This window comes from Grus americana, chromosome 9 (assembly GCF_028858705.1).
Source record: "Grus americana isolate bGruAme1 chromosome 9, bGruAme1.mat, whole genome shotgun sequence".
NCBI lineage: Eukaryota > Metazoa > Chordata > Aves > Gruiformes > Gruidae > Grus > Grus americana.
In genome coordinates this window covers 18,991,101-19,004,668 of record NC_072860.1, presented here as the reverse complement: position 1 = coordinate 19,004,668, position 13,568 = coordinate 18,991,101, and the positions used below count along the sequence as shown (strand labels likewise).

At 41.7% G+C, this 13,568-nt stretch overlaps 1 protein-coding gene and 1 long non-coding RNA gene across 4 annotated transcripts in view; one reads left to right on the top strand and one right to left on the bottom strand.

The window, feature by feature from the left end:
* Positions 1-1,806: 1,806 nt before the first annotated feature.
* AHSG (alpha 2-HS glycoprotein) lies at positions 1,807-9,487 on the bottom strand. Of its 2 annotated transcripts, none has more exons than XM_054835729.1 (7): positions 9,184-9,487; positions 7,664-7,774; positions 6,196-6,280; positions 5,163-5,326; positions 4,760-4,873; positions 3,309-3,389; positions 1,807-2,443 (listed from the first exon to the last, which is right to left on the bottom strand). In XM_054835729.1, exons 1-7 carry the CDS (start codon positions 9,385-9,387, stop codon positions 2,159-2,161), a joined length of 1,044 nt encoding a protein of 347 aa, XP_054691704.1. In that variant the 5' UTR covers positions 9,388-9,487; the 3' UTR covers positions 1,807-2,158. The 2 variants fall into 2 exon arrangements, with proteins under 2 accessions (XP_054691704.1, XP_054691705.1); XM_054835730.1 differs by lacking the exon at positions 9,184-9,487 and adding an exon at positions 8,833-8,965.
* A 3,394-nt stretch (positions 9,488-12,881) lies between these two features.
* LOC129210135 (uncharacterized) overlaps positions 12,882-13,568 on the top strand; it is a 42,575-nt gene continuing 41,888 nt past the window's right edge. For both annotated transcript variants that reach the window (XR_008578312.1, XR_008578313.1), the window contains exon 1: positions 12,882-13,020. This is a non-coding gene — a long non-coding RNA (uncharacterized LOC129210135). The remainder of the gene's footprint in view (positions 13,021-13,568) is intronic.

Sequence of the window (13,568 nt, the reverse complement as noted above, 5' to 3'; positions counted from 1 at the left end):
GGGGATGTGTTAAGGAGAAAGAAGATGAGGTGAAGCTACTAACTGGAATCATGAAAGAGCAGAGAGCAATTCTGCTTTTTTTTCCTCCTGCTTTAGGAAACAATGGAGTAGTTAGGCCAGGTGTAGGAGAACATCTGTGAAGTGTGGAGGCTGCAGATGTTCTGCTACATATCCTTGCTCTGTGTGGTTGGAAAACGCAACAAGAAAATGCAGTGTTTCTGGAGTTCAGAGATCCCCATGGACAGGCATCCCTTTTATAAACATATCACTTCTGCCATCAGATAGAGAATTTTCTAAGCTGTCTCTTCTACAACTTAGTGCCCACTTCATTTTATACAAGACAATTTGTATGGTTTAATTGAGGTGATTCCTAGTTTTAAAAATACAAAAGCTAGGAAAACTAATTGCTCCAGGTGAATTATAACTCAGTCTCATGTATCTGATGTTGCAGTAATGCAGATCATAATAGTAGTCATTTCATTAAATCCTGGACTGTGTCTCATGCAGTGGGATGGGAGGACCACCCACCTTACCTCATTAAGAAATTTATACAGCTTAATACTAGCACTTTTTAAATGAATGGCTGCATGCAGGATATACTGCATTCACTGCTTTACAGAGAAGCAAAAAATCACTGAGCAAGTGACGGCAGTAGCTTGTGCAATTGCCTGCAACACACTGCCTGCAAGAACTCAGCATATTCTTGAAAAGTGAGAACTGTTACCTTCATGGGGAGAGCTTGTTGGCAGTTTGTTGCCATCGCATTGTACTATGGCTCACAGAGTCTGGGCTGATTTCCCTTTTTCTTTCCCCTCCACAACCCAGTTGAAGCACTGGTGCAAAAGCGCACGGCTTTTCCTTTCCTCACTGACACAGCAGAGCAGAAACCTCTATAGCAACCTGTTGCGCTGTCACCAAGAACAAATGTTAGTTGTGTTGCTTACTGAATACTGGAAGGTTGTAACTAAGAGAACAGGGTAGGTTATTTGAAACAGTTCAGAAATGACATGTGTTCTGCAGCTTTTGCTGCCTGCATGATAATTATCTTGTAGCAAGTGCTGTTCCTGGTTAAAGATTCATGACTGTCTTTGAGACTGCTCCCCCGGGTCTGCAGAATTCCAGTCTGCCTGGCAGCAAAGATCCTTCTGGCCCCTGTCCCTTATTACTTCTCTAACTAGAATAGATTTTGCCTCTAATGTGTCAGAAATTCGGGGAAGATTTGACTGCTAGGACAATGGTAAATTACCATCACTGTCTGGGTCCTATTATATGAGATACGTGTCTGTAGTATATTTTTATTCCCTTGAATTGGTATTCCCTCATATGTACACAGGCCATACAGAACCCCGTGGTCATATTGTACCTGTATATCTGCTGGAAGGCAGAGAACACGCATGTGTTTGGCTGGAAGGATTGATGCTTTCAGCGTGTGCAGCAATGAATGTGTCTTGATTCTTTGTTCTTTTCATAAAGGTGGATGCTCTTATTATATTCCTTAGGCCATGTCCAAAAGTATTGAGGTACTTCTGGTGGATACTAAAAGTAGGTACATGCTAGGAAACACTACAGGTGGAAGGGAAAAATACGACTTTTCCTGCCACTTCTTTAGTGTTATTGGTGTGTGATCAAAAGAAAAGACTGACCTGATTTTCTGCAGTGCTCAGCACCCACACATCCCAGAGAAGCTGATGAGAAGTGCAGGAGCTTACTGTTTTTGAAATCAAGCCCAGAAAATGACTCATAATGCTGTGAATGAGATACTTGACAACTAAATGGAAATATATACAGATAAAAGGTACCAAAGTATTTCTGTTGAACATTTTATTGTGAAGTAACCTTTCAGGTGGTGTTTCTATCACAAAGCTACAACTGTTGTATAGCTCTTACAACAGTTTCATTGAAACAATATTTTCTGCATTTTAACTAGACCATCCCTGTAGGTAGAGAAAACAACTGCTGTGTGTTTGTAATCACCTATATTTTGAAGCAGGCCTTTGCAAGATCCTGGCCATGGCTCTGCTCTCCAGAGGGTAAAACTCGTTTGGGCTCAGAGTCAAGCATTCTCACCTATTTGCACTTGATGTTGTTGTCTGTGTGTTGAAGCTGCTGCTGCACGCTGTTCCTCCAGTTAGATGCATTTCCATGTCTGTAACACAGCCTATATCTTGAAATGGCGAATCTTCCCAGGGCATGGAGGAGGAGGAGGAGGAGGCACAAAGCCAACTGGGCGAGGTACTTTGTCATGCTGAGCAACCTCTGCAACTGCTCTCTTTGCTACAGATTTTGCTGAGAGCATGGAAGTAGGAAATTCTGAAGAGCTGGATTCAGATGCAAAAGGGCTATTGTGGGAAAGCCTGAGATTATGATTTGTGAAGCCTTGTACCACACTGGGCACCAGTCCTGCTGATGTAACTTGACCTGGTTGAAAGTAGGTAACTCCAGGCTGGAAAAGAAAAAAAAACAGCATGAGAGTGTGTGTGTGTGTGTGTCTTGGGGTTTATAATACACAAGTAATTTATATCTTACTAGGTACCCTGCTCCTTAACTAGATGTAGGCCTCCAACTCAGGTACAAAATGTTCCTGACCACCACAAAAGTTCAGTTTGCATTTGAACACAGACACAGGAGCCCAGGAACACGTTTTTAATATCCAGTGGATCATTAGCACCAAGTTCTGTGCTATGTGAATGTTCAGGGCCGCCTGTGCAGCTGGTGAAACATTCAAGCCCAGCTGCCTTACTCTTTCTTTCATATACCTCCTAGTCAGCTAATTACTATTGCGTTACCAAGAGCTCTGGTCTGTAAGAAGTATACAACCACCACCTAGCTCTTCTCAGATCAAACAGAGGCTAAAATACCTGCAGAGCACTTGGGTCCAGGTTTCCCTCCTCTTGCTATAGCGGTGCAGGTCATGGTCCCTGAATTCAGTCAAGTCTAAGGACTACTGGCAAAATAATCCATCTGATTTCATCTACCACAATGTCCCATTTATGTTTTACATCTATCTGTCCCTTCCCCCTAGCTGAGCAGAGTTTGGTTCCCTTTTCCCTACCAGACATGTGAGGCTCCCAGATGATTAGGAGAACAAACTGTGCCAAGCATGGATGACAGAGGTGAAATAATTCCTGACACAGAAATCCATAGGACCACCAGGAGCTACCTTATCTTGGTTTTTAGGATACAAACTCGAGTTATTACAGATTGCTAATGCAGTCTACAGTGAAAGAGTTAAACTCGGGGTGATTGCTTCTAACAGTACTAGTAGGGTAGAATGCTCTGGAAAGGAAGGGAACATCTGGAGTTGGTACCTGATGTCCATAGAGCTGGCAGTCCACTTGGAGGTTCTGTGAGGGCTGTGTTGCCATTGTTGCTGTGCAGAAACCAAAATTCTGGCAAAGCAGAACATAGTCAAGAGAAAATTAAGTGATAAAATTAAGGAGACCTGCATTACAATTTTTAATTTCAGTATGTTTAGAAGTAGCTACATCTTCTCATGTTTTATCTGAGCAGTAAAGTGCTTGCTTGTTGGTGTGTTGGACTCAAAAGCCAAGCTGTTTAAATGCATAACTAGCAAATATGTGAAATTCTTGTACTCTTCTAGAGTGAGATCCTTTGTGTATCTGGATATGAGGGAGGGAAAGAATATACAGGAATGTAGGTGAAAGGTTCCCAGCCACTAAAACTGCCTAGGACTCAATTTCATCAGAAACAAAAGAAGAATTTTAGCATGAAAAAGTATGAAGTATAGTTCTCAAGAGCCTATGTATCAAACCAAAGCATATTGACAGCATTTAAATTGTAGGAGGGTGAAACTGTCTGCCCTTTTGTTATGTGTTTGTGTACCGTTCAGTACAAAGAACCTGATTTTCTCAGGTGCTCATGTTAAGAAGAGTAAACAATAATATATTTATTATGTTGATTAAAAGTATTTTGTGTTAAGGACTCTTTTGCCCTCAAGCCTTTCTGAAATACATTAAAATACATCAGGATTCAGTCCAGATACCTCAGAGAAAAAATAGAGGTGTGATATAGCTTTAGGAATTCTATATTGAAAAGCATATGTCCCATTTTTGGCTGGGATAGAGTCAATTTTCTTTCTAGTAGCTGGTATAGTGCTGTGTTTTGGATTTAGTGTGAGAATAATGTTGATAACGTGCTGATGTTTTTAGTTGTCACTAGGTAGTTGTAGTGTCTACACTAAGTCAAGGACTTTTCAGTTTCTCATGCCCTGCCAGGTGCACAAGAAGCTGCGAGAGCGCAGCCAGGACAGCTGACCCAGGCTGGCCCAAGGGATATTCCCAACCATAGAACGTCATGGCCCAGATATAACTGGGGAAGCTAGCCAGGAGGTGGGATCACTGCTCAGAAACAGACCAGGCATCACATGGGGTTTTTTCCATACGCATGTAGTGAGCAATTGCATTTGTGCATCACTTGTTTTATTGTCATTATTACTATTACTATTACTGTTATTATTCTCTTCCTTTGTTATCCTATTAAACTGTCTTTATCTCAACCCACAAGTCTTTTTCCATTCTCCTCCCCATGCCCTTCGGGGGGCGGAAGGGGTGAGTGAGTGGCTGCCTGGTGCTCAGTTACCGGCTGGGGTTAAACCACAGCGGTGTATCGTGATGGTATACAAATCTTGCGCTTTCATCCTCACAAAGGTCTATTCCTGCACAAGTGCAAGTGCATCACAGCATGCTGCTTTTCTACCTCTGAGCTGGCGAGATCAGGACTGATGTGCTGGCATACTTACAGACTGATCGTCAGGCAGCAGTTGACAAGCCTCCGCATTATCTTTAGCTGCTTCTGCTGAGCAGTTCGTGGCAGCCACAGCAAACTCAACGTAGACAATATGCACTGGGTGATACTGATAAAACAGGAAAATTGTTTAACTGACTTTGCAGTGTGAAACTGCAGAGCTGCTGAGAAAAGATAAAAGGCAAATGTTGTGGCTTCTAGCTCTGCATCTCCCACTGAAGTCAAAGAGAATCCTGTGGCTAAAGTGACACAAAATGCTTGGGAAATCAAGAGCAATTCAGCAGGACAATTTAGAACAAGCTAAATCTGTTTGCAAACATAACTAGCTAGCACTGCACAATTACTGCAGAAGAAATATTCTGTTTACATGGAAGGCTAGGCATAGTTCTAGCAATTACCTGTATTTTGGCTCTTCCAATCTCAAGGAGTCTGAGGTAAGCATCAGCAGTTTTGCTGTTGTGGTCATTGAGTGCAGCTGTAACAGTTGTTAATACCTCAGTGTTATTTAAACTTGCCAGCAGTGGACAGTCAGGGCAGAGTTGGAGAACATCTTCACTTGAGTCTGTGGGAGGAACCAAACAGATTATGTTTTGATCAGAGTGTAGGTTGTTTTGAAACGCATTATAGACCTATTCAGTCACACAAAACACTGCTTCATGGTCTGTCCCAAATTACAGGGGAAGGAATTTTTGCAGTACAGACTATAGATGGCAGTATCTCACACCACTTCTGCCATTCAAGTCTGCAAGCCACAGTGCTGTGGACTTCAATAGCACATTTTGAATGTTCTTACTCAGGTTTTAATCAATTCTCTTTCTGGCAAACTATCCATGACACCAATGAAAAGATGTCTCAGCTCACTCAAGGAATGATGGAAAAACAAAGATACTTTGATTTATTGGAATTGTGTTTGTGTGAGTGTGTTGTTTCATTTCACCAGTTTCGAAAGTAGTACTGAAGAAATCTCATACACATCAAAGAGATCTCATACAGAGCATGCAGAATAGAGATTCCACTTTCCCATGGCAATATTGAAAATGCTGGGTTTAGTAAATAAGCTGCATCTAGTAAATTCAGACCAACAAGGAAACAAATCTTTGAGGCTGAACTCCTGAGTGAAAAGCCTCAGTACCAGCAATCTCTACGTCAAATCTGGGAATTGCTCCCCAGGTAGTCTTATAGTATCTTAATTGTCATAGTAAAGAGGAGCAAAGAGAGAGGGCTGGGTTTGTAGGTGAATGAAATCAGAAAAGGGAAAAAAATTACTTTCAAAACAGCTGGGTTTATGAAACCCATTAACTGTCATCCTTTATGCCATATTTATACACAGCATTTCCCAGCGTTTTAGAAGCAGAAAAGCTGGTGAACTGTAACCATTGCTATAATAATGCTCCAGCCTCTAGATTCAAACCTAAAGAACAAAGTCTTTACCTGCATGTGAGTGGCATTTACTAGCAAGTACAGATAGCTTTCCATCCAACTTCTGCAGTTTGACATCACAGTCACCCTCAACTGCCTAGAGAGAGACAAAAATCAAAGGGTTACAGTGTTCAGATAAATAGGAATTTCTGAAAAGGGCAAGTATTACTAAATTCAAAAGAACAGATCCTGACTGAATATTCCTGGCAAAATCAGTCTGATTGCAAAGACGCTGCTAGACGAGTCCTGGTGTCTGTGATTTTGTAAAAGGCAGACCAGAGCTGCAAAATTTGGATCCAAATCTGGATTTCAAATGTATCAGAAGTGCCATGGTAGCCAGATCATGGACATTTGGGTCAGGTTCCTCTCTCATAAAGAGCAAAGAATATGAAGACTTCTGAATGAAGACCTGCAGAGTTGTTTGCCAACATTGTTACTAATCTCGGCTGGTTGGTGGCCATGCTAACATGCAGCATGGTGCCTCGTGTGAGCTGGCTCACATGCAAGATGATCCAGCAGGGGAGGAGGTGGCAAAGGCAAAGCTGAAGTCACTGGGAAGAGGGAACAGTCAGTTACCTCCCCCAAGATAGGAAACGGGATCTGAGCCCTGGTGAATACAGGGGTGGATTATGATTCAAATTTAGTTATGAGCTCTGTGAATTGGGCCCTGTTCTGGAAACAGCAGGTTTAAATTGTCAATTGCTCACTCTGCTTTCTGCTTAGAAACTCAGCACTTCCACTGCTTTGGTTAGGGAAAGCTTTTCACAGTTGGATCACACTTGCCTGAGAACAAAATATTTGAGGCCAGTAAATTATCATAGAATCATAGAATCATGGTTTGGGTTGGAAGGGACCTTAAAGATCATCTAGTTCCCACCCCCTTGCTGTGGCCAGGGACACCCTCCACTAGACCACGTTGCCCAAAGCCTCATCCAACCTGGTCTTAAACACTTCCATGTTTCCTGGTCTTAAACACTTCTTAAAAATTCCAGCATTACTTTGAAGGCAGAGCCCTGTCTGAAGGGAATATCTCTCCTGCAGACCTGACTAGGACTGGGTGGCTAGATTAATGGAATTTCACTGGTTAACACCCCACATTTAGCCAAGGGAAGGCTGTGCTTACACAGATTCACAACCTGCCCTGTCTACAATTTGCAACAAGGCAGTGACATCTGGGCTGACCATGGGGTCTGAATCTAGAGCCCCTAAACAAGGGGCATTCCTGAGCTGTATGTGGGACATTACACTGACAGTGACCTGTCCTCTTCACATAACAGGACATGAAAGAAATCCAGGATGAAATCCTTCAAGACATGAAGGCAACTAAACCAACAAGGAGGTTACAAGTGATTTGGTGGTTATAGGCTGTTACAGTGATATTACATTTACTTCAAAATCTAACTGGTAATAGCCTGGCCTCTAGCATCAACATACTGAGCATGCATGTTTGGACCGAGCTACTAGTGGTTTAGATACTCACATGCTGTGTGAAGCTCCTTACTGTGCAATTTGCAAGAGGTGTAGGGCTGAGAATGTGGCATGTGGTCTCTAATAAGTCAAGTTCAAGAAACACTATTTCATTATTCAGCTCCTGGAAGAAAAAAAAATAGGAATTGTAGTAATTACTTCACAAAACATCACCAGATTTCTTCTCTGGGGCTGCATTGTGGTCTCTGTTGCTGACTGTCATTGGGTAGCTCCAGGTATACACTAGTGTAACTGAATAGATCCTTGCTATTTAACTTCACACAAAACAGGACCTTGTTTTTTAGCTGGAGTAAGTCAAGATAGTCACCCTGATTTTCTCCCAGCTAAGGAACTGGGCCATAAATTTTGGAAAGTCCAGCTTGCGTGTAGCGCGTCAGTTCTCTTAAGTTAACTTGATTTCATTTTGTTGGGTAGTTTTAAAAAAAATCAACAGCTGGCTTTGTTGATGAAAAAACTTTGTGTTTCTACAACCAGATACCAAACAAACACCGGTGCACCTTGGCCTGTCCCATTTACCCCATTGCAATTACACTGGATTGCACCAGCCAAGTTGCAGCCCAATACTCATGTTGTTTATGGACTGCAGGATCTTTTATGGTTGCTCCTGAACCTTTGCAAATATAACAATACATGTGAGTGGAGGGGCAGAAGTGAGGTTCCCTAGCTCCAAGATTGACTCTGAGGTTTGAGTCACGAGTGATTCCATTGAAACTCATGAAGTTATTTTAGTGTAAAAGTATTAAATATGAGCAAAGCAGTGCCACTAGTGGTTTTGTGTGGGTAACTGTGAGCACACTTCTAATCTCATTAATGTCTGTTTTAGTCTCTTGTAAATGACTTTGGTATCCTCTTTCTCATATCAAGTAGAAAAAAGCCATGGAATTTCATTCTTCTTAATATCTGGGACCATTTTCAATGGTTTTGAGAGAACCAAATGTTCTGAATGGGTGCATACATTGTATTCATGACCATTTCTGCAGCCTTTCTAGACGACCACAATGATGTCAATAGATCTTAGTGAAAATGAGACTACAAGCCACAGTTACTTCAATTCAGCTTCCTTGTCAGCTCAATGGGATATTAGGTAAAATTAATGCCTACTACAAAATCACTAATAGCATGGAGTTATGATAGGTATGCATTTAGCCAATAAATAATTACCTGCATCACGAAGATTGTCCTCACAGTTTTTTTCCAGATTAGCTACTGGGCTCATGAATCAACACTTTGAATCATCTGCCCCAGCAAACGTGCTGCATTTGCAAACTGAGCCCTTTTGAGCGCTGTACCAAAGTATCCGAACATTTCTCCCTCTCCCTCTGTTCTGCTCTTCGACAGACACATTCCAGTGACCTGGATCTTCAACTGCTATAAGGTGGCATTGCCCCATTTAAATCAACAGCGCCAGGCAGATTTACCCCATGTGAGGATACAGCCCTTGGCAGGGTTTGTTGGCCGTTTCCAAGCACCTCCAGGTTAACACAATGCTCTGCCTGCAAACTCCTCACTTACCTGGGGTAGCACGCGGATATTGTCGATTCTGTTTAAGGCAAACTTGTATCCGTGGTGACTGTGGCCATTAATATAATTCACAGCAAATTCAGCTGCTGCTTCAGATTCTGGGTCATCACAGCCCAAGGGAGCAGGGGGAGTTGCTGGTACAGCTTTGTGAATTGGAAGCTGAATAAGCAATATTAAAGCTACTAGTGCCTTCATGGCACCTGAGGAAAACTGATCCCTTTCAGAAATAAAGATCTAAGAATACTGTTCAGATGGTAGCTAGGTAGCTAGAACTGGGGTCTCATTTATATAGTACATACCACAGACTTTGCATGAGCGCATGTCTGATATTTGTCCCAGTTCCAAGAGGCATTGCAAACAACAAAAGAGAAAAGTAAATGTTAGGACATCAAGCTGACTGATTAATATTGGCCAAAGTAAATTTTATCAGGTAGGATGTTGCGAAGTCTGCTAAAGCAGCTAAAGAAGAAAGCATCAGCAAAAATGTAACATAATTTTTAGACTCTTCTACCAAATAAATACAGTATATGCAAGAGGAATATGATCCCTCCTGTTAAATGTGTAGAGATGCTAGCACTAATTAAGCTTTCTTGTAAACAGGACACATTTCATTAGGGCCCAAATCTCACCAGGCACCAGTCTGAATTGTGAGATCAGTAACATGATAAATTAGAAAATGGAATTTGAATCAGTTCTAAGGATCACATTCAACAGTAAATGTAATTATATAGCGACTTTTGCTGCTGAATTCATATGGAATAGGAAATGAGACATAGTTTGTAAATCTTTTGCATCAGCTCTTTGTTTCTCTGAATAATCGGAATACTTCCAGTAGTTCCTAGAATTTTATTTTGCAAAGCGGATGCCTTGTAGAAATTTTTCTGGAATATGTGGTACAGATTTGAGGATTTGGCAGAAGATCCTAAAAGGCACAAAAGAATTTTAAGGAGAATGTAGATGAAAATTAGCTGCTTAAATGCTAAGGAGTGCTGGATCCCAGCTTATATTTACATTCACAGTGTAAGTGTTTACAAAACAGTAACGGGACAACAAAAATGTTCTATGGAGCAGAATATAGCTTCTATGATGTGTCCAGTATTTAAGGTCTTTAAGTGGAGGTGACTTTAGCTAGATAGACTCTAGCTCAACCAGTAGAAAAGTTTTTCCTACTGAGATTTCAGAGTAGGTTTCTATGATCCATTTTACGGTGGTGATCAGGCCACAGAATAGTAAAGATCCCTTTTGGCTTTAAAATATCTGAATCTCTGTCATCATTTTCAAGGAGTTCAGGAATTGGCTGCAGATTTGAGATGAATAGGAGGACTTTAGCATGTTTAGAAGTTTTCACTTTAGATGAGTATTTCTCAGCTTGCAAGATAGTGTCAGTGGGGCTAAAAGATTTATGAAAAAAAAGCAGTCTTGAGTCATTCTCTTCTAGAATCTGGAAATACAGAAGACAGCATAAATAGAAATGGTTCTGTTGGACAGATTAAGTGATGAATAAGGAGAATGGGAAGAGGTTAAAAAGATGGAATGATTTTCTTCAGCATATTTGCATGTTGAAGAGATTCCTGGGGAAAAGAAAGGCTCTTCCTCTCGCAGTAGAAAAAATGCTCTGAACATGATTCATTTCTTCCTCTCATTTGAAGCAGGTGTCATTTGGCATTTGTTCTGTTGTGTGGATGATCATTTGTCTTCTTGTCTTTGGCCTGGAACACTTAAAGGATGATGGTTTGGTGTCCCAAAACACACTCTGAATGTTCCTTGTGGGTATCTTTTGAATTATGGGAAATTTATTTAGAAAGAGTATTTTACTCTTTACTTTTAACCCACAGTTCTGTTTCTAACCTATGAATCTTTTAATTCCCTTTTTCCTTTTCTGGTCTGAAACATGGGGGTAAACTTCCAACAGGTGCAGTCTGAAATTGGTTTTCACCTATATGACTTATAATTACCCCAGTGAAGGACTTAGACCATTATTTATAAATTTAGTGTGGTCACTACTCAGTTCCTTAGGTTACATCTCCACTTCAGAGTTGCAAATACTGTAGGATGTATAACGTTTCTGCAGTCAAGCTCTAGGTGTTCCTTAATATAATATATAACCCACTTCAGTCAACTTCAGGTTCCATTTTCAAAGAACAACTTTAAAAACTCAAATAGCAAACAGGATTGATTATCTTATGTTTGGGAATGGAGTTTGAAAGTGCAATCAGGTATTTTGGCTACAGGTAATATGACAAAGGAGCCTTTCACCTTTTGGATACAGATCTGCCTAATTATTCCCTTCTGGAAGTGAGATTGCTGATGTCAGTTCCCTTCAGGCCTGTGTCCCATCACGACTGGCCCTTTTTTGCCACCCTCACTCAAGAGGCAATAAGTGCAGAAATAACTCCTCATTGATTGAACTCCATGTAGATCTATTATCTCTCTTTCATGTCTGGGACATAGTAAAAAGTTGTCCTTTAGTAGGGGCTGTAAATAGTTCTTACAGCACAAGAAAGTGAGTTGAATTCAATGCACTCCTGGACAGGTCACATTTCGACCCCAAGTGACTGTGAACAAGTCTTTTACAGAATGACACTATCCCAGAATGGCTGACACTAGAAGGGACATCTGGAGGTCATCTTGTCCAACCCCACTGCACAAGCAGGGCCACCTAGAGACATTTGCCCAGGGCCACTTCCAGATGGCTTCTGAATATCTCCAAGGAGGGAGACTCCTCAACCTCTCTGGGCAACCTGTGCCCATGCTCGGTCACCCTCACCGTAAAACCATGTTTCCTGATCTTCAGACAGAACCTCCTATTTCAGTTTGTTCTCATTGTCTCTGGTCCTGTCACTGGGTACTACTGCAAAGAGTCTGGCTCCACTCTCTTTGCACCCTCCCTTCAGGTATTCATATACATTAAGATCCCCCCAAGCCTTGTCTTCTCTATGCTAAGTAGTCCCAGCTCTGTCAGCCTTTCCTCATAGGAGAGATGCTCCAGAACCTTAATCATCTTTGTGTCCCTTTGCTGCACTGTCTCCAGTATGTCCACATCTCTCCTGTACTGAGTGAGGAGCCCAGAACTGGGCACAGCACTCCAGGTGTGGCCTCACCAGTGCTGAATAAAGGGGAAGGATCACCTCCCTAAAGCTGCTGACAGTACTTTGCCCAGGATACCATTAACCCTCTTCTGGCAAGGGCACACTCTTGACTTGTGTTCAACTTGGTGCCTGTCAGCACCCCCAGGTCCTTTTCTGCCAAGCTGCTTTCCAGCTAGGTGGGCACCAGCATATATCTGTGCATGGGATCAGTCCTTCCTCCTCAGGATTTCAGGCTTTGTGTGGAACTTCATGAGGTTCCTGTCAGCACATTTCTTCAGCTCGTCATGGTCCCTCTGGATGGCAGCATGACCTTCTGGCATATCAGCTACTCCTCCCAGTTTTGTGTCATCTACAAACTTGCTGAGGGTACACTCTGCCTCATCATCCAGATCATTAATGAAGAAGTTAAACAGGATGGGACCCCAGTAATGGCCCCTGGGGTACACCACTAGTTACTGGCCTCCAACTAGATTTTGTGCCACTGATCAACACCCTCCAGGCCCAGCCATTCAGCCAGTTTTCAATCCACCCCAATCCACCTTTCACGTCAGTAGTGTTAGACTTTGGCCCTAGTGAATTAGGTTGCCTGAGAGACTTGACAAGGCTTCACTGTGATGGAAGTAGAACAAGCTGGGTTTACTGCCCTTGTTATATAAAATATAGTATTGATTCTATGCTCAAGAATTGAGGCTCCACTGAATCTCAGTTCTTAATAATTCATATAAACCACAATGGAAAGGTGAGTTGGTGATTTTCTTTTTTGCTTTCTCTTTTTTCTTTTTTTGGTTGGATGCTTAGAACAACTAGTGATGATTGGAAACTTGCTCCCCTGCTCAACCTCATCTAGAAAAAAAAGCAAAGAATTGCTTCCACAAGATGTCAAGTTGACACCTTCCTAAGCTTAAAATTCAAACAAATTAAACAAGCAAACAGATAAATATCATCTTTTTAAAGCTTCAGATCAAAGTTAAACACTTGTGGGGATTTCTGAGGCTCTCTTCTCAGGTTACTAAACCATCATTTTTTGGTAAAGCAGACAGAACTGGTCCAATTCTCTGCACCACATCAAAAGATGCATTTCAGAGCAGTCAGGCGTTGTACAGTACTGCAAAACTTAATCACGTCTTGCTTTACACTTGATTAAGTACATTACTTTCGGATCATAGAGTTCACAAGATATTGGAACATCAGGGCTGTCTTCTATATAGCCATCACCTACACAGAAACCTGCATGCTACAGCAAGAAAATGCAGGGAAAATGTCAGATAGTTGAAGTGACCAGTCTTG

Excerpts from the sequence above, each read along its gene's own strand:
- AHSG (XM_054835729.1), bottom strand. The coding sequence starts at position 9,387 with ATGAAGGCACTAGTAGCTTTAATATTGCTTATTCAGCTTCCAATTCAC. Across the intron at positions 3,390-4,759 it reads TGCTGCCTGACGATCAGTCT|AATTTTGGTTTCTGCACAGC; the intron begins GTAAGTATGCCA and ends CTGCTTTGCCAG. Across the intron at positions 2,444-3,308 it reads GCCAGCTCTATGGACATCAG|CCTGGAGTTACCTACTTTCA; the intron begins GTACCAACTCCA and ends TTTCTTTTCCAG.